At 38.3% G+C, this 18,177-nt stretch overlaps 1 protein-coding gene across 6 annotated transcripts in view; it reads left to right on the top strand.

Annotated features, from left to right (window-relative positions):
- KANSL1 (KAT8 regulatory NSL complex subunit 1) overlaps positions 1-18,177 on the top strand; it is a 198,126-nt gene that overhangs the window by 160,483 nt on the left and 19,466 nt on the right. For all 6 annotated transcript variants that reach the window (XM_044002619.1, XM_044002620.1, XM_044002622.1 and 3 more), the window contains 3 exons: positions 8,189-8,298; positions 8,749-8,944; positions 16,778-16,955. In XM_044002619.1, the coding sequence (XP_043858554.1) occupies positions 8,189-8,298; positions 8,749-8,944; positions 16,778-16,955 (484 nt within the window). The remainder of the gene's footprint in view (positions 1-8,188; positions 8,299-8,748; positions 8,945-16,777; positions 16,956-18,177) is intronic.

The raw sequence follows: 18,177 nt of genomic DNA, 5'->3' as shown, positions 1-18,177 counted from the left end.
GAAAGTATCTTGACTCTAAAGAGTGCTTAGTCTTCCATCTTTTAAAGTAGCTGGTAAATCTGCTTACAATCTTAAATTTTGTGAATTTCTTGTTTTGATGACTGAACATACTCTTAGCTTGCTTAGATGGTTCGCATGTTTGAAGGGATTAAGGGAAGAAATATGATAGTGTGTTTAATTGCTTCCTGGATCTTCTGTTAAGTCTGATTTGATTCTGTTGAGGATGCTGCAGTACTAAGTCTGATCTAGAAATAGCTGAAGAAGAGACTTGTCGTATGGGTGATGTATATGAATAATGTAGTAAAAAGTTTTTTTTTAACTTGGTCTTGTTGGGGAGGTATTTGCAGAGAATAAGCCAGCTTTTTTATCTTCTTTAGAGAATATTGCATAGCTTTTGATTCAAATCAATATGTTTTCATTCATAGACTTCCATTAAGATATTTTTTCTATATATTCTTTTTTGTACCTCCTTCAGATCATTTCAGAGACAATGGAAGGGAAAATAAGATGGTAACAAAGGAAGGAGATTTTCTCAAGTGCCTGAAATTCAAGGCCCTGCTATTATTATTTCTTTTAAGTCTGATGTGTTGGCACGCAGGTTTACTTTTTGTTGATTAGTGAGTATATTCATGGACATAATATGAGGATTCCCTTTTTGAGGAGAGGAAATGCTATTCTTTTCCTCGAAGGCTTGAGATCTTGAGGTTTTGAGCTGACAGTGACATTTCTAAAAGAAACCAGTGAGGTAGTACTAAATGCTGTATAGGAAAGGTTTTGTTACCTTCTGGTAATCCAATAAGTTACAGGCAGGTCAAGACTAGGAGCTCTTACAGTGGGTTCTGATATGCTGAATGTTGATTATTTGATGTTCAGCATTAACATTTAAAGAAATGATCAGCTAGCAAATTAAACTTTCAATGAAGTATGATAATGAGACTTCTATTAAGTTTCCAGGTCCATAGTTTTTGGAGACAGGTAGGTGGTACACTGGTTAGAGTGCTGGACCTGGAGTCAGGAATACCTGAGTTCAAATGTTCCTGTAGACACTTATTAGCTAAGTGACCCTGGCTAAGTCACATACCCTCTGACTCAGTTTTCCTCATCTGTAAAATGTAGGTAATGATAGCATCTGCTCCCAGGGTTTTTGTGAGGATAAAATGAATATGTTTAAAATGCTTTAAAAGCTTTAAAGTGCTAAAGACACACTAGGTATTGTTATTATTATTGTCATTATAATTATTGTTATGTTGGTAACCACAAAAATATCTTAAATTTACTTTTCTGCATAACATGATATTCTGTGAACTATTTATTTGTTGACTGAATGAAAGAACTAAAGGGTAGCTTACCCTTTAGTTATACATGCAGAAATTGAGACACAGAGAGGCTAATAGTGGCAGTTAGGTCTAGATCTTAAGTATTCTAACTCCCTGTTACTTTGTAAGTCTGAAAATCTTTATACAGTTAGGTCCCACATGTCCCTCTCTTTATGCATCCTTAAGAGGGGAAAGCGACCTTGTTATTAAGGGAAGAACTAACCAAAGTATATATTTTCTCAGAAATCTTGATGATTCAGAGAATTATTTTCTGTTGAATACACTTTTATTTTAAGCCACTGTGAATTGGACTCTACTGAGGTGTAGAAGAGTTGCATTCTGCATTGTAGAGGGAGTATCTAAACAAAAGAAATAATAGACGATTGATTGAAATGACATTATCCTAAATAAATTGAGAAAAAGAAGATCTGGGGGGAGGGGTTATCCTATTTCCTTACCCCCCCCCCAACAAAGTTTGTATGTAGGACCACTAGGTGGCACTACAGTGGATAGAGTGCTGGGCCTATTGTCAGGAAGACTTATCTCCCTGAGTTCAAATATGGCCTCAGACACTTAGTAGCTGTGTGAGCCTGGACAGATAACTTTTCCAGTTTTCATCAGTTGCCTCATATATCAAATGAGCCAGAGAAGGAAATCACAAACCAGAAGAATTGGACACAACTGAACAACAAATGGCTCATATGCATATATACACATTCATTCTGTTTTCAATTTGAATAAAACCGGGTTGCACTGTATCCTAAGGGGGGGGGGGGGGGGGGAGGGGGAAGAATCACCTCTTTAAAACCAGACTCTTCTGACATGTTTCCTGAGGAGGGCTATAAGGAAATTCTAAGGATTTTTTATTCTTAATTGGCCCAACTTAGAGGGTGGGCACTGAGTTAAAAAGAGGGTAATTTGACATGATTAGCAAATTTGAATTTCATTCTTAGATTGTGTTTTATTTATAGCACATGTGTTTGGCCCTCTTAGGTTATATAAACCTATTTTGATGATTGCTGAGAGACCCAGAAAGTTGATTCTTTTGGAAGGGGGAGTAAGGGCAGTTTGGTTTGTTAATGACACTGAGGGGTCCTGCCTTTGTCCTTCTTTAGTGAAGATGGAAGAACTTGTGTTGGGAGTGTGTCTTTATGAATAGTGAATTTGAATTACCTTTAAAGTTCCAAGCACAATTCTCTTAGAGGAACAGGCTGCTTACATAGAATTCCTGGGCTTGTTGTCTGGGGGCTTTGTTGAAATAAACACCAGCTCTGCCCTGTGTTGCCTGTGTAACTCTAGGCAGGACTCTTCACCTGAAAAATACTGACAATAAGGGTGAATGTGTATTTTAATGTTTGCAAAGAAAGCACTTGGCAAAATTTGCATAATAATATGGTATTTGGTCTTCAATGGCACTCTATAAAAGGAAGAATATTTCCATTTCATAGTTGAAGAACACAAAGCAGAGAGTGGGATACTTAACTCTTAGTGCCCACACAATAAGGTCTAGATGTGGACTTTGAATCCATGTTTCTTACTATTATGGAATACAAGGGAAAGTTTTTAGTGACTGAGTAAGTTGTATGATTTTTTCCCCCCCTCCTGCAGTGACCAAGTAACTGCTAATATAAGCAGGCAGAATCTCTCTCCTAGAAGTTAAAAGTATTAGATGAAAGTTTGTCCACCTTCTAGATTATCAGAGAAAATGAAGTGCTCTTCAAAAAGTCAAAGAATGGCTTTACAAATGTTAAGGAGGAAAAATCTGAATAGACAGAAGAATATCCTGATGTGTCAGGATGTTGGATGGCAGAAAAAAGTGACTTTGGAATCAAGGGGACCACAGTCCATGGAACTTGGTTATATAGGCATGAGGTTTTTATTTTTATTATGTGAAGGAGGGTTACCCTTTAAAGGAGTGATGAAGTCAAACCAAAATTGGCATTAGAAGAAATATCATCAGGGGCAGCTAGGTGGTGCAGTGGATAGAGCACCGGCCCTGGAGTCAGGAGGACCTGAGTTCAAATCCAGCCTCAGACACTTAACACTTACTAGCTGTGTGACCCTGGGCAAGTCACTTAACCCCAATTGCCTCACTCCCCCCCAAATAAATAAGTAAATAAAATTAAAAATTAGAAGAAATATCATCTAGCAGTAGTGATAGAAAGAATGGTTGTTGGTGAGTGGAAGAGCAATTAGAAATAGTAGAGAGAGCAGATTTAGTCTTGGTATTTAAAAAAAAAAAATCACACAAACTTTATACATAGCATTGTCCAAAAGTAGAATTTGCTAACTTTGCAGGTGTAGAGTTCATTTCACTAGAGATCTGTAAACAAAGATAGGATAACCATTTGTTAGGATTGTTTTAGAACAGATTCTTGAATGATAGATGGCCTGCTGTGAGATCCCTTCCAACTATGATTCTCATTGTTATTATTTCCAAACAAAATGGTATTTAGAAACAGGTTTAGCTGTTCACTTGTTAAAATGTGCTCACTCAGATGTCCTGTCTGTGGCTTGAGACTTGTAGGTTCTCCATGCTCTCTCCTATTTGTTGCCTGAGGTGGTGGTTAGGGGGTATCATAAATTTGATCCTTGTCTTGTGGTTTTTGTTGTTGTTGTTGTTTTTTAGTGAGGCAATTGGGGTTAAGTGACTTGCCCAGGGTCACACAGCTAGTAAGTCTGAGGCTGGGTTTGAACTCAGGTACTCCTGACTCCAGGGCCGGTGCTCTATCCACTGCGCCACCTAGCTGCCCCTATCTTGTGGTTTTAACCCCAAGAATCTGAATTGAAGATGAACTACATCTTAGTGAACATTAAGTAATGTTGGAACTTGGCTTATTCCATGATGGGTTTTCAAGTTTTTGTGTTGGACTAAACATACAAGGTCATGCTACATTCAATAGAGAATGATAGAGACTAATTGGGGTGTCTTGTCGGGTTTCTAATTGGCTTCTGGCATTATATCTCCATTACCTGCTTGTTGACTGTGACAATTCTTTGCTTCATGTCTTCCTTCCCCCTCTCAGAAACTTAATGTCTTAAATTTGTATAATGCTTCATGGCCATTATCTCATTTGATGCAGTAGTTGTATTTGTTGTATGCCAAGTTTTTACCACTCTGGGATGCACATCTGATGGCTTGCATTTTCTATTCTGCTTGATCTAAAAGCATTAGTTTTGTTGCTGAAATGTGAGTAAAAGGGGTATTTCTCAAATCTTTTCACCATTCCAGTAGATTTTTATGTTCATTTGAGGGATGTATTCTCTTGGAGAAAAAATATACACCCAATACTAAAAAATTGGAAAATTTCACTCATTAGGTACTTGTAATGTACAGACACTGTAAAAACTACAACTAGGCCCTATTGTGCTATATCCCTCTTCTACTCCTCAGCCAAACTATCAGAGAAAGCTCTTTACACTTACCGTTTCCACTAACTTTCTTCTCAATGACTTCTCAACCCTTTGCAGTCTGGCTTCTACTCTTGTCACTTTAACTGAAACCGTTCTTTGAGAAATTACCAATGACTTCTTATTTTCCAAATCTAATGGCCTTTTGTCAATCCTAATCCTTATTGACCTTTCTACTTTGTTGAACAGTTTTGTCTGCCTTCAGCTCCTGCTTCTGTTTTCTACTGTTGGTTTTCAGGTCTCTAATTTTTCTTTTCCTATTTGTTTTTTGTTTGTTTGTTTTGTTTTGGTTTGCAGGGTAATGAGGGTTTGACTTGCCCAGGGTCACACAGCTAGTAAGTGTCACGTGTCTGAGGCCGGATTTGAACTCAGGTCTTCCTGACTCCAGGGCTGGTGCTTTATCTACTGCACTACCTAGCTCCCCCCTTCCTACTTGTTTTGGCTGCTTCTTTTTAAGTTATTTTGCTGGTTCACCAGCAGTTTCATGGCCTCTGTGGGTTATCTCAAGGCTCTGTCTTGGGCTCTCTTCTCTACACTATCTCTCTTACCCCTCTGGGTTTAATTATCATTTCTGTACAGATGACTCCCATATCTATATATCTGACCCTGTTCTGTCTCCTGAACTTCAGTCCTCTGTCATTATATATATCTATTATTCTCTTTTCACACAAGCATCATCTTAGTTAAGGCTCCTATCACCTCTTTCCTGAACTGTGGAAATGACCTCCTAATCAGTTACCCTTCCTTCTCCAGTCTTTCCTCATGCAAGTCCATTTACTACACAGCTGAGAAAGTAATTTTTCTTAAACAGAGCTCACCGTGTCATTCTCTTACTCAGTAAACTCTGATTACTCTCTATTTACCTTAGGATAAATGGTTGGTTTTTCTAGCCTTTCAAAACTTGGCCCCAACTTTTTTTTTTTTAAATAAACAGATTAATTCTATATTATTCCCCTTTTCACATTTTGACATCCAAATAAACTGGCTTTCTCTTTGTTACTTACACAAGACACTCTGTGTCCTGTCTTTCTATGCCTTTACATTCTATGCCTTTACATTAGCTGTTTGTACCCCACGTCTGAAATTCACTCATAGACTTTGTCCCTCTTACTTTAAGGCACAGCTCAGAAAAAACTACACCTTGATGAAGCCTTTCCTGATCCCCACTTTCCCTCCATACTAATTTTATACTTAGTCTGCATGCATGCATGCATACACACGCATACAAATTGTCTCCCCTGAAAAGATTTAAGGTTCTTGAGAATTGGGATTATTTCCTTTTTTATTTGTATCCCCAGCACCAAATATAGTCACAAAGTAGACAGTTAATAAATGCTTGATGATTTATTAGCTTTAAGAAACTCACCTTTGATATACAGATGATAATATATTGCAATGAAATAAGTCTGTGGAATACTTTCACAGCTTTTTTGGGGGGGTGTTAAATTTATGTTTAAGCGTTATCACTTTTAACCCATTGAATTATCAAATTTTGCCAATATCTTTTATTCTCATTTTCATAAAGTCAGTAGCTTAGTTCAGAACCTCATCATATCTTTTCTGGATTTTCATGTATGTTGCTTAGGGAACTCAGTTGGAAGTGGTGACATATTTTATTTTATTTTATTTTTTAGTGAGGCAATTGGGGTTAAGTGACTTGCCCAGGGTCACAAAGCTAGTAAGTGTTAAGTGTCTGAGGCCGGATTTGAACTCAGGTACTCCTGACTCCAGGGCCCATGCTCTATCCACTGTGCCACCTAGCTGCCCCGGAAGTGGTGACATATTAACACATGTACTTTATATAACTGTGTAAAGACCAGGTAGACTAACTTTTGGTGTAAGACCCACATTTCCTCATAGAGAATGTGTGGGAAAGTGAAATACAAGAAGACATTTGTCTTTAAAACAAAACGAAACCCCAAACCCCCAAATATTGAGATTAAGTATGCCACTGTTGCAATTAGGTGGCGCAGTGGATAAAGCATTGGCCCTGAATTCAGGAGGACCTGAGTTCAAATGCAGTCTCAGATACTTGACACTAGCTGTGTGACCCTGGGCAAGTCACTTAACCCTCATTGCCCCCCCCCCCCAAAAAAAAAAAGAAAAAGAAAGAAAAATCATTTGGGGGGAAGAGTAATTCTACTTGGGTGGGGCATGGTAAACTTTTAACGGCATGGCATCAGACAAGCAAAAGAGATTAAGCAAAGGAAAGAACAAAATTTGAAACATTTAATAGCCTGTTTGGGCTAGCTAGATTGTAGTGTGTGTGTATCAGAAAAGGCATTGTGGAATAGAGCCAGAATGTGAAAGATCTTGAAAATATAAGATGTTTTAGATGATAGAGAACCATTGTAGGTATTTTAGTAATGTGATCAGACCTGTGTGGTAGGTTACTTTAGCAGCTATGTGAAAGATATTATTGTAAAGAAATGTAATTGGAAGCAAAGAGACTAAGTAGAAGGTATTATGATAGGTAAGGAAGTTGCATTGGAAGTAGAAAGGAGATAGTTTTCAGGGGGTGGAATTGACAGAAGTTGGCATCTGATGAGATATGAAGACTAAGGAAAAGATGGAGAAGAGGGAAGGATAATTTCTGAGTTTTTTGAGCCTTGGTGACTGGTAATATGGTTCTGTCAATCGAAATGTGAAGATTTGAGGAAAGGACAGTTTTTGGAAGAATTGAAGAGTTTATTTTGGGATATAATCAGTTTGAGTTGATGATGGGGCACCCAGGTAGGAATGTTTAGAGGGTAGTTACTTAGAGCTGATAGACTTCAGCTCAGAGAGAGAAAGTGGAGTAGGATATTTGGAAGTCAGCTACATAGAACAGATTTAATATAATTCAAATCTTTTCCATATTCTATCAAATGCTGAAGACTAAATAAAGTAAAAATTACCTCAAAACTTATTTTTTTTTCCTCTTAAGATACATGAGTGGACCAGTAAATAATTGCATGGTGTTAGTGGAGATGGTAGATCCCTCTTTCTATTCTTGTTTTGTTTGCGGGGCAATGAGGGTTAAGTGACTTGCCCATGATCACACAGCTAGTAAGTGTCAAGTGTCTGAGACCGGATTTGAACTCAGGAACTCCTGAATCCTCTGCGCCACCTAGCCCCACCCTCTTTCTATTCTTAATATATAGTAAGAAGTGGGGTGCTAGCTGAATTTAAAAACTTCTTTTGAGACTCAAAATTAGTTTATCATTCCAACACCAAATTGAAGTTTTATGCCATGTAGCTGTTCCGTGACTTTTCTAAGTCATGTCTCTTTTTAGGTTTTCAGATATTTGGGGGTGAACGTGGAGAACATTTGTATGTTCTTGAAACCTGTAAAGCCTTATTTTCCACAACCTGAACATCTTAGAATTTCTAACTGCCTCAATTTTGATCATTTACTTACCATAGTAGGAAGATTATTAAATGAATAGTGATATGTACATTTTTTTCCCCTCCCTCTGCAGATTGATTCCATATCTCAGCCACTGGAAAATCTTGCTACCACCAATACTTCGGAGGCTCTTTCCACCAAACCATGTGGAATAGTGAAACCAATCAATGGAGTTATTAATCCGTAAGTTTAAATGTCTTTACACACCAAAAAGGAAGTTGTCAGATTAGTTTATCAGTAAAATTAACTTCATATAATAATGTTGGATCACATCAGGCCATAACATAATTTTTAGAATAACCCTAGGTGGGGTTACAGAGGCTGAAGGGTTCTATCGTGTATAATTTGCATACTGCCTACCTTCAGACATTGTGGTTCCTATTACTAGTATCTTCTGTTTTCTTTTTACTCAGTAATTCCCTAACTGAAATAAGAGGAGGGGAGTGGGATGAATCAAAGCCCATGCAAGTTACTATTCTATCTTAATTAGTCCTTCATCCTGGTTAGTAATGGTCATAGTGACCAAAAGTGGTGTTCTAGAAGACATGCTTGTTTGGGGGGTAGTATAAAATGAATAGACTGTTCTTTTCTAAAAAAATATTTTGCTATGTTAACACTTCTCCTCTTGTGTAGACTTCAGTCTAGTTTGGCAGACCATGCTCCAGGAGATGGTTCTGATGCTGAGGAACTGCTACATAAAAAGCAACGGTTGAATCTGGTTTCTTCGGCTGCTGATGGTCCATGTGGAGCAGCTCGGACTCGTCCTGTTCTGAGCTGTAAAAAACGGAGACTTGTTCGGCCTAACAGCATTGTGCCTCTCTCCAAGAAGGTCAGTACTGGTATGTTGATCTTCTGCCCTGGGTGGAGAATGTGCTCAGTCAGATAGGAGTATCAGATCTGTTGCAGTTTGTTAAAACAATAATGAAGAAAGTTGATTAAACACATTTCAAACATAGTAATATTTGATTATTTTGGTGGCTTTGTTTTCTTTTGGGGACATTATCTTCTATTTTATGATAGTTTTAATGAAATTTTTTCATAACCTCTTAAAAGAGAAAGAGGTCTAGAAGAGTTTTGCTTTTTCTCAGTTGATCTTTAGATCAGGAATAAAAAGGATAAAAGAAACTTAAGAAAAATTCAATGGTTTTCTCACCTTGTTACTTGAGTCTCTCAATCTGGGGACAAGACCTCCAAAATCTAAGTTATTTTCTAAGAGCAAAGTTGAGAAGCAAATTAATAAACAGTACATTAAACAAAATAATACATTAATGTTAAGTATGGGGAAATTAGTCATTCTCGTTGTCTTTAGTGCTTTCATTTCATGTGCTATGCAGTTATTCCTGATCTTGAGAGTTTTGTAAATTTCTGGGTTTCCTTGGTATGGAGACCATTAAGATTAGCATGCGAGTTCCATGCTTCCCTACCCCCAAAACAAAAGCACTTGGCTCTCCAACATAAATTCCTAAAATTTATGAACATTCTCAAACATAAGAAATTAGAACTTTAGGAAAACTTTAAATATGGACAATGAACCAATTTGTTGTTTATAGACATTGAATACAGGAAATTTCTAGGACAGTGAAAAGGCTGGTTTTTAAATAGGGCTAGCTCAGGTATGTGAATTGACTCCAGTGACTTAATGGAGAGCCCTACTATGTGGAGAAACACTGGTAGGTACTAAAAGTCATCCAAAGGTGAATAAAGCATTGTGTACTCCATAAAGAGTTTTGATTGTCCCCTAGGCCCTTTGGGACCCTTTAATATTTCTGAACAAGGGAAGCAACATGAAAGTAGTATTTTATGAAAACCATGCCAGTGTTCACATAGAAGTGGATCCCTGTGGGCCTCATATTGACTTAGAAAAACTGCAAGCTAACTTGTGTTTTACTATATTTTTATTTTGTCAAACATTTCCTAATTACAATTTAATCTGATTTGGGATGTGCTCACTCACCTACAAGATTGATCAGAGGATCTATACTCTGGTGGAAGGATTATTTTAGTACAAGTGATTAAAATCATGTTAAACTAATGGGGATTGTTTTAGTATCTTGGGCATCAGATGCCAGGAGCAACAGCAGTATAAAGGAAGGCACTCAATAGTAGACATGCAAAGCAAAAAGTACAAAGGTGTTTGTGACTTGTTGTATGTGAGAGATAAAAGGGAACAGCAAGGTTTTGAACCTAAAAGTTTGAAAAAAATGGTATCATTAATACAAATATGGAAATTAGTGGAGGAGAATTTGTTTTGAAGGGGGAAAGATGTATTATCCTTGTATGTTTACTATGTAGACCTTTTTATCATGTATTAGTGTTTGGATTTGGTGTGTGATTTTAAAAAGTTGTGGGTTTTTTATGTTAATAATGGAACTGTTAGGCCTTTTATTATGATCAAATTTTCTATTCAGGTCTGGTGTTTTGATCAGGAAACCTTGAAAATTCCCTGTTTCATTGAATGTCCATCTTTTCCCTTGAAAGAGAATGCTCAGTTTTGCTGGGTAACAGATTCTTTTTTTAAAAAAAATTGGGGGGGGCAGCTAGGTGGCTCAGTGGATAGACCACCGGCCCTGGATTCAGGAGGACCTGAGTTCAAATCTGGCCTCAGACACTGGGCAAAGTCACTTAACCCCAATTGCCCCGCAAAAACCCAAAAACAACAACAACAAATTTTTAAAAATAAAAGTATTTTATTGTTTTCCAGTTAGATGTAGAGATAGTTTTCAACATTTGTTTATATAAGATTTCCAATTTAAAATTTTTCTTCCTCCTCTCTCTTTCCCCCTCCCCTATACAGCAGGTAATCTAATACAGGTTATTTATATATATATAAAAACAATAACATCAAACACATTTCTGCATTAGTCAGGTTATACGAGAAGAATCAGAGCAAAAAGAAAAAACCCCCCCAAAAGAAAAACAACAGCACCAAAACCAAAAGAAATAGTATGATCCAATCAGCATCCGTATTCCACAGTTCTTTTTTTTCTGTATTTGGAGAGCCTTTTCCATCTTGGGTCCTTTGGACTTTCTTGTACCATTGTATTGGTGAGAAGAATCTAGCCTATCACAGTTAATCAACACACAATGTTGATGATACTGTGTACAATGTTCTTCTGGTTCTGCTCATCTCACTCATCATCAATTCATGCAAGTCTTTCCAGGTTTCTCTGAACTCCTGCTCATCGTTTTTTACAGCACAATAGGATTCCATTACATTCATATACCACATCTTGTGGGTAATAGATTCTTGGCTGCAATCCAAGCTCTTTTGCCTTTCAGAATATCATATTCCAAGCCTTGTGGTCCTTTAATGTTGAAGCTGCCAGGTCCTGAGCAATCCTGACTTGTGGCTCCATGATATTCATATTGCTTCTTTCTGGCTGCTTGGCGTATTTTCTCCCTCACCTGATAATTCTGGAATTTGGCTACAACATTCCTTGGAGTTTTCCTTTTGGGCTCTCTTTTAGGAGGTAATTGGTGGATTCTTTCAATGATGGTTTTATCCTCTGATTCTATAATATCAGGGCAGTTCTCCTTGATAATTTCCAGGAATATGGTGTCTGGACTCTCTTTTCTGATCGTGGCTTTCAGGCAGTCCAGTAATTCTCAAATTGTCTCTCCTGGATCTGTTTTCCAGGTCAGTTGTCTTTCCAGTGAGCTATTTCACATTTTCTTCTATTTTTTCATTCTTTTTATTCTGTTTGACTGATTTCTGGTGTCTCATGGAGTCCTTAGCTTCCAATTGTCCAATTTGAATTTTTAAGGCATTGTTTTCTTCAGTCAGATCATGCACCTCCTTTTCCATTTGGCCAAATGAATTTTTTAAGAAATTGTTTTCTTCAGTCAATCTTTGTGCTTCCTTTTCCAAGCTGCTGATTCTTTTTTCATAATTTTCTTGTGTTGCTTTCATTTCTCTCCCCATTTTTTCTTCTACCTCTTTCTTTTTCTTTTCTTTCTTTTTTTTTTCTTTTTTTTTTTTTTCTTTTTTTTTTTTTTTTTTGGGCAGGGCAATGAGGGTTAAGTGACTTCCCCAGGGTCACATAGCTAGTAAGTTCCAAGTGTCTGAGGTTGGATTTGAACTGAGGTCCTCCTGAATCCAAGGCCAGTGCTTTATCCACTGTGCCACCTAGCTGCCCATCAATTGATTTTTTAAATCCTTTTTGAGTTCTTCCAAGAAGGCTTTTTGGTCTTGAGACTAATTCATCTTCCCTCTTGAGGCTTCACATGTAGGCAATTTGAGAGTATTGTCCTCATCTGAGTTTGTGTTTGGCTCTTCCCTGTCGACATAGAAGCTCTCAATGGTGAGAGCTTTTTTTTGTTTCTTACTCATATTGCAGCTTTTTTGTTTTTTAAAAAAGTTGAGGTCTACTCCTTGGGCACCAGGGTCACTGTTTCAAACTTCTTGTGCTGAGAGATAGGGCCTGTGCTGCTGGCTTTCTACTCTGAGGCCTCTATGGCTTGCAGATTTCTCACCGCCCTGGGCTTGCTCTCTGTGCATGCTCCCAGCATGTGCTGGGATGTCCAGGCCTGGTTGCACCCATCCTGTGGGTGGCCCCCTAGCTGGCCCCTCTCAGCTGGTGCTGGTGGATCTCATCACTGGCCCTCTGCGCCACCAGCCTGCTGAGCCAAGATCAAGGGGCCTCAGTTGCTCCGCTGTGGCCTATCACTTCCCGCTGACTTGCCCCAACCCCCTCTGCACTGCACTCCCCCACCTGACCTTTCCTGAAGTCTTTTCAATTACCTCAGGTTGGAAGATTGTGTCTCGCTCTCTTTTTGTAGGTTCTGTAGTTTCAGAATCTGTTTAGAGGCTTGACTTAATGTTCTTTTTGAGGGAACTGAGGGAGAGCTCAGGCAGCTTGCTGACTTCTCTCTGCCATCTTTGGCTCTGCCTCTATTATGGCAGGTGTTAGGCTACACCATTATGTTTGGTTTGGGTTGCACTTATTTAGCTTATGTTGTGTGTTAGTTTTAAGTTTGATCTTCTGTAGTAAGGTAGATGGATAAGGTAGATAGATTTGTTACATTTTGTGGGAAGATGATTTTCTTTGTTCCATCAGCTACAAAAACCTAAGGTTATTAGTAAATCTGATGTTTGGCATTTATGGTTTGTAATTTAGCTGCATGGCAGGTTTCACTAATACTTTTTGTTAAACAGTGGGCAAACTTCCAAAATCTAGTTTTAAATCTGAGGGGATTTTTAAAAGTTTGTTTTTAATTGTGGTAGTAGGATGACACTTAAGTATGATACTGTGGAAGCACTAGAATTATTGATGGCTGATGAAATCTAATTAGTTGAAGTTTTGGGAAAGACATGCTTTGGTATTATCATAGAACCCATATTCTGCATAAGAACCTAGTATCTGCCCTTTGGGATAAGGCTAGTGTTCTTGGAAAACCCAGCCACCAGATGGGTTTGCCATTATTTCCAGAATTTGTTCATAAAAATTTCAGTGATGGGGCAGCTAGGTGGCACAGTGGATAGAGCACCGTCCCTGGATTCAGGAGGATCTGAGTTCAAATCCAGACTCAAGACACTTAACACTTACTAGCTGTGTGACCCTGGGCAAGTCACTTAACCCCAATTGCCTGAACCCACCAAAAAAAAAAAATTTCAGTGAGGTCCACTGTCCCAACTGTGTGTCTCACTGGTGCTGACTTTCTCTAAGTCTTAACATAGCATGGAGGCAGAGCTACCTCAGCTATACACCAAGCCTATATAAACTGTTTTCCTACCCCAAATCAATATCTTATATCTGACCTTACTTGACTAGACTTTTTACTTTCAACCCTCACGCCCACTTGGAACTCTCCAGGGTACTTCTTCCTCTTCTCTTCTTCCCCCCCCCCCCCCCATGATATTCTTTCCCTCACCTGGCCTGAATCTGAAGCTTGGTGCCAAATCTTACTCTCTTCCATCACTTGTTTCTGCCTTCCTATCTGGTCGTTTTTACCATTGAACCCTAGCCTTAGACCTATCAAGGCTATTATGAAGTAAAAAATTTAGAAGTGATGATGGGTAATTAGAATAATCTTTTCAGATTTTTTTTTTTTAAATCACTGGGCTTTTCACAGGTCTTTTGAGTGTGTCTAAGGGGGATTTTGAGGCTCCCCAAAATACAATCTGTAATCTTCCTTGGTAAATACAACTATTCAGCAGTGTAGAGACAAAGTATAAAGATTTTGCTTAGCTAAGTCAATACTAATCCTTTAATTTGAATGTTAAAGTTCCCAAGTATGGCTTCAAGGACTATTATTATCAAGGCCAATCTCAAGTAGGAAATTTCATGTATTGATAATCAAACACATTGGAGATGGAATTTTAAATGGAAAAGCACTAAAATTCCAGGCAAAACCTTTTGATATAAATGAAATTGAATCTTTATTTTTCAAACTATTAATTTTTTATTTCACAGACCAGGATAAAGTTCTTTTAAGACCAGAACTCTTCTATTGGTGACCAATATTGGTACCTTTTCGTTTTGTATTTTAAGAATCTTATGTAGGGGCAGCTAGGTGGCGCAGTGGATAAAGCACCGGCCCTGGATTCAGGAGTACCTGAGTTCAAATTCGGCCTGAGACACTTGACACTTACTAGCTGTGTGACCCTGGGCAAGTCACTTAACCCCCATTGCCCTGCCAAAATAAAGAATCTTATTTAGTCCTATCACAGTGGAGAAATGAGTAAACAGTGACATACCTCTGTAGGTTGCAATCAAGTGCTTTTAAACTTGTTGTGTTAATATTCTAACTCTGTGTCACTTTCCACCCTTCAAAAATGTGTACCTCCTTTCTAGTTTTTGAAAACACCTTCTACCTCTAAATGGTATCTCTCTCTCCTGATATTTCCAATTCAAATCAGTCAACAAGTTCTTTGCCATCTACTACTTACCTCTCAGTGTTATGAGAATCAAACGAGATGAAATGCTTGAAATACTGATTGTTATTTCCATTGTTGCCACACTAGTTCAGACTCAGAACTGTTAAAGTAGTTTTTCTGTCTCTGTTAGCTTTATCGTCTCATTCATCTACATAAAACTCTGGGTTGCATCTATAGGATCATTGCATTTAGCCTTGAAAGGATTTGTGTACAACTTCATTTTTGACATAGGAAAATGAGGCCGGGCAGAAGGGGAACTGTCCTGCCCTTGTAAGATGTTGTAGAGGCAGAATTTACACCTCGGTCTTCTGATTTAACAATAACAAAGTCCCTAATTCTGTCAACTGCCAGTGAGTCAGAAGTACACACAAGGAAACTGTGATAAAGCAAACAATAAAATTTTGTTCATAGCAATTAAAGATGTTCTGAATTTATGCCACTTTGTGGTAAGATGATTTATCTGGGATCTTCTTGGGTTAGAGAGTAAAGAGAAATTCCCCTCTAAAATTGGAGTTCGATCTTTAAAGGAGAATACAAAATGATAAGGAAACTGAATGACAAACTGCTATTACTATCATTTCTCTCTAAAGTGGTTCTGTCCTATAAGTACACAGAGCACTAGGTTCCTAGTGGAGATAACCTGAAGGCCTTTTCAGATATCTTATGTAACTCCGATTCTTTCACAGCTTTTAAGTGTATGGCTAACATTCCACATGTGGCTGGTATGGTGAACACCACAGGCAAAGGTTTATGATTCAGTTGTCTGTTTTGGGCACTTTTGCAAATCACATTAGCCTTTTTTGTCAAATATTGGAAAAATTTGAGTACTATAACTTGGTTAAAAAAATAAAAGGTTGGGGGCAGCTAGATGGCATAGTGACCCTGGATTCAGGAGGAACTCAGGAGGACCTGAGTTCAAATCCAGCCTCAGACACTTGATACTTACTAGCTATGTGACCCTGGGCAAGTCACTTAACCCTCATTGCCCTGAAAAAAAAACCCCAAAACAACAAAATAAAAGGTTGGAGGGGTTAGGCTATAACTTAGAAGGCATTTCTCAGAAGCCAGCAGAGATGTCCTTTATCAATATATAAGACTACTGGGCTTTGGTCATTATTACCTTACAGTAAGTTTTCAGGAAAGGCAAAATACTAATCAACATATAAATCGAATAAATATTAAGAAACTTCCATTTTGTATTGGGGGTGGGAGGAATAATGAAGAAAGGGAATTAATTCTAAACTGAATATAAATACAACTTTATCAAGATGAATATGAATATTAAAAATTCTGTGCATTATACCTTTAGTAGTTTTGCAGATGTGTACTTCAGTTAATGTATCAGGTTCCACCTTTTTAAATATAGGACATAGAATTTTAAAACTTGAAAGAAATCCAGAATTTACTCAAGATACTTTATTTTAAAGATGGGAAAACTGAGGATCAACAAGGTTAAGTTCTTTACTGAAGATCACATAATTATTATCACTAGTGGATCCTGAACACAGCTTTTATTTTATATGAATATACTTTCTGCTATAGAATGCTATCAGCCCAAATTTTGTTGTCAAGGTGTTTTGGGAAATCTCTGGTACCCTGATTGACAGCTGGTGCCAGCTGCCAGCAGAGTTATTATATATTAGGAGTTCTGGAATTCCGTCACCTCCTCTCTCCTCACCCCACCCCTTTTATGGACCAGAGAGGAATAAAGTGTAATGCATGGGCATCTGGGTTTACTTACTACTGGGATCCAAATACTCAGAATTGTTATTTTCGCCTTTGCAGGTTCACAGAAGCAATACTATACGAAGCAGCTGTGATGTGAATGTTTCCTGTGTACTCTGTGGTGGTTCAAGTAGTGGTGGTACTACAATGCCTCCTGAGATCCAGTATGAAGCTCCCCTTTTGGAGCGCCTCTCCCAGTTGGACTCTTGTGTTCATCCTGTATTAGCATTCCCAGATGGTAAGTTGGGTTTCTGATGATCAGATTCAGTGTTCAAGTTGACTTCAGGGGAGGGGAGGGTGTGGAGGGGGTCCCCTCATACTTCAATAAAATTCAAGTATTACTGAGTCATTGTCTTACTACTTACTTACTTACTTACTTACATATCACTTAGATATGCTCAAGACAGAGGAAACTTTATTTGTGCCGGATATAATTAAAATAGCCTCAGTTGTGCAGAAGAGCTGGAAGTAGGAACCCAAGGGGCTAGAAGAATTGAGTGTTGGATAGGGCTTTATGGTGTTAGGAACATGAGCACTAATGCTTCTGTGGAAATGCTGTATAGAGAAGTCAAACTTGGCTTAAGTGCTTAGCATATTTAAAAGAACAACATTAAGATTAATCAGTCATGGTGGATAAAGCACTAGCCCTGGATTCAGAAGGACCTGAGTTCAAATCCGGCTCAGACACTTACCATTTGTGTGACCCTGGGCAAGTCACTTAACCCTCATTACCCTGGGTGCCCCCCACCCCCAAACAAAGAACAAAAAACAACAGATTAATCAGTCATGGAAATCAACAGATAATCAGGAGTATTAAAAAATAGTTCTGGTAGCTGAGTAGTACAATGAATAGGAAAAGTAGGGGATGTCCCATTTAAGATGTATATCCCTAGCAACATAGACAAGTCTAGCCTGAACTATTTGCATTTTGCTCTGAGATTGAGGCATCACTGACTTGCTTTTGTTTGTCAAAGCTATGCCTAAAAATAGCCAAGGTCTGCTCTGCTGCAGAGGCTTCGAATACCTTTCAGATTTGGCAGAGTTTCAGTTTCCAAAGACGCACAGAGAATGACTTTCTTCATGGGATTCCTGCAGAGATCCTGGAGTTTTTGATTTGGACAAAAATCTTAAAGACCATCTAATTCAACCTCTCTAGGAGGAAATACTTATGTATCATCTGTTTTAACAATTACAATGATGGGAATTTTACTGTTTCATGAGGTTACCTCTTCCTGATCCACAGGATGGCTGTTGTTTCTTTGTGACAGCCTGATGCATTCTGAAAATATCTGTGGTGATTTTTCTTCCCCCCAACTGCCTATCCTAAACCTCATCATCCTCAAATTAAATAGCCCATCAACTCTTTGTCTCCTGACTTCTTTACCTGCTTTCTTCTCTGGGCCCTTCACCTCACAGTTCCCTGTGTCCTACTGCCCAAGACTCATTTTGACTATGGAAAG

Source organism: Dromiciops gliroides, chromosome 4 (assembly GCF_019393635.1).
Source record: "Dromiciops gliroides isolate mDroGli1 chromosome 4, mDroGli1.pri, whole genome shotgun sequence".
Taxonomy (NCBI): domain Eukaryota; kingdom Metazoa; phylum Chordata; class Mammalia; order Microbiotheria; family Microbiotheriidae; genus Dromiciops; species Dromiciops gliroides.
Note: the sequence above shows the minus strand (reverse complement) of the source record. Positions and strands in the feature narration are given on the sequence as shown.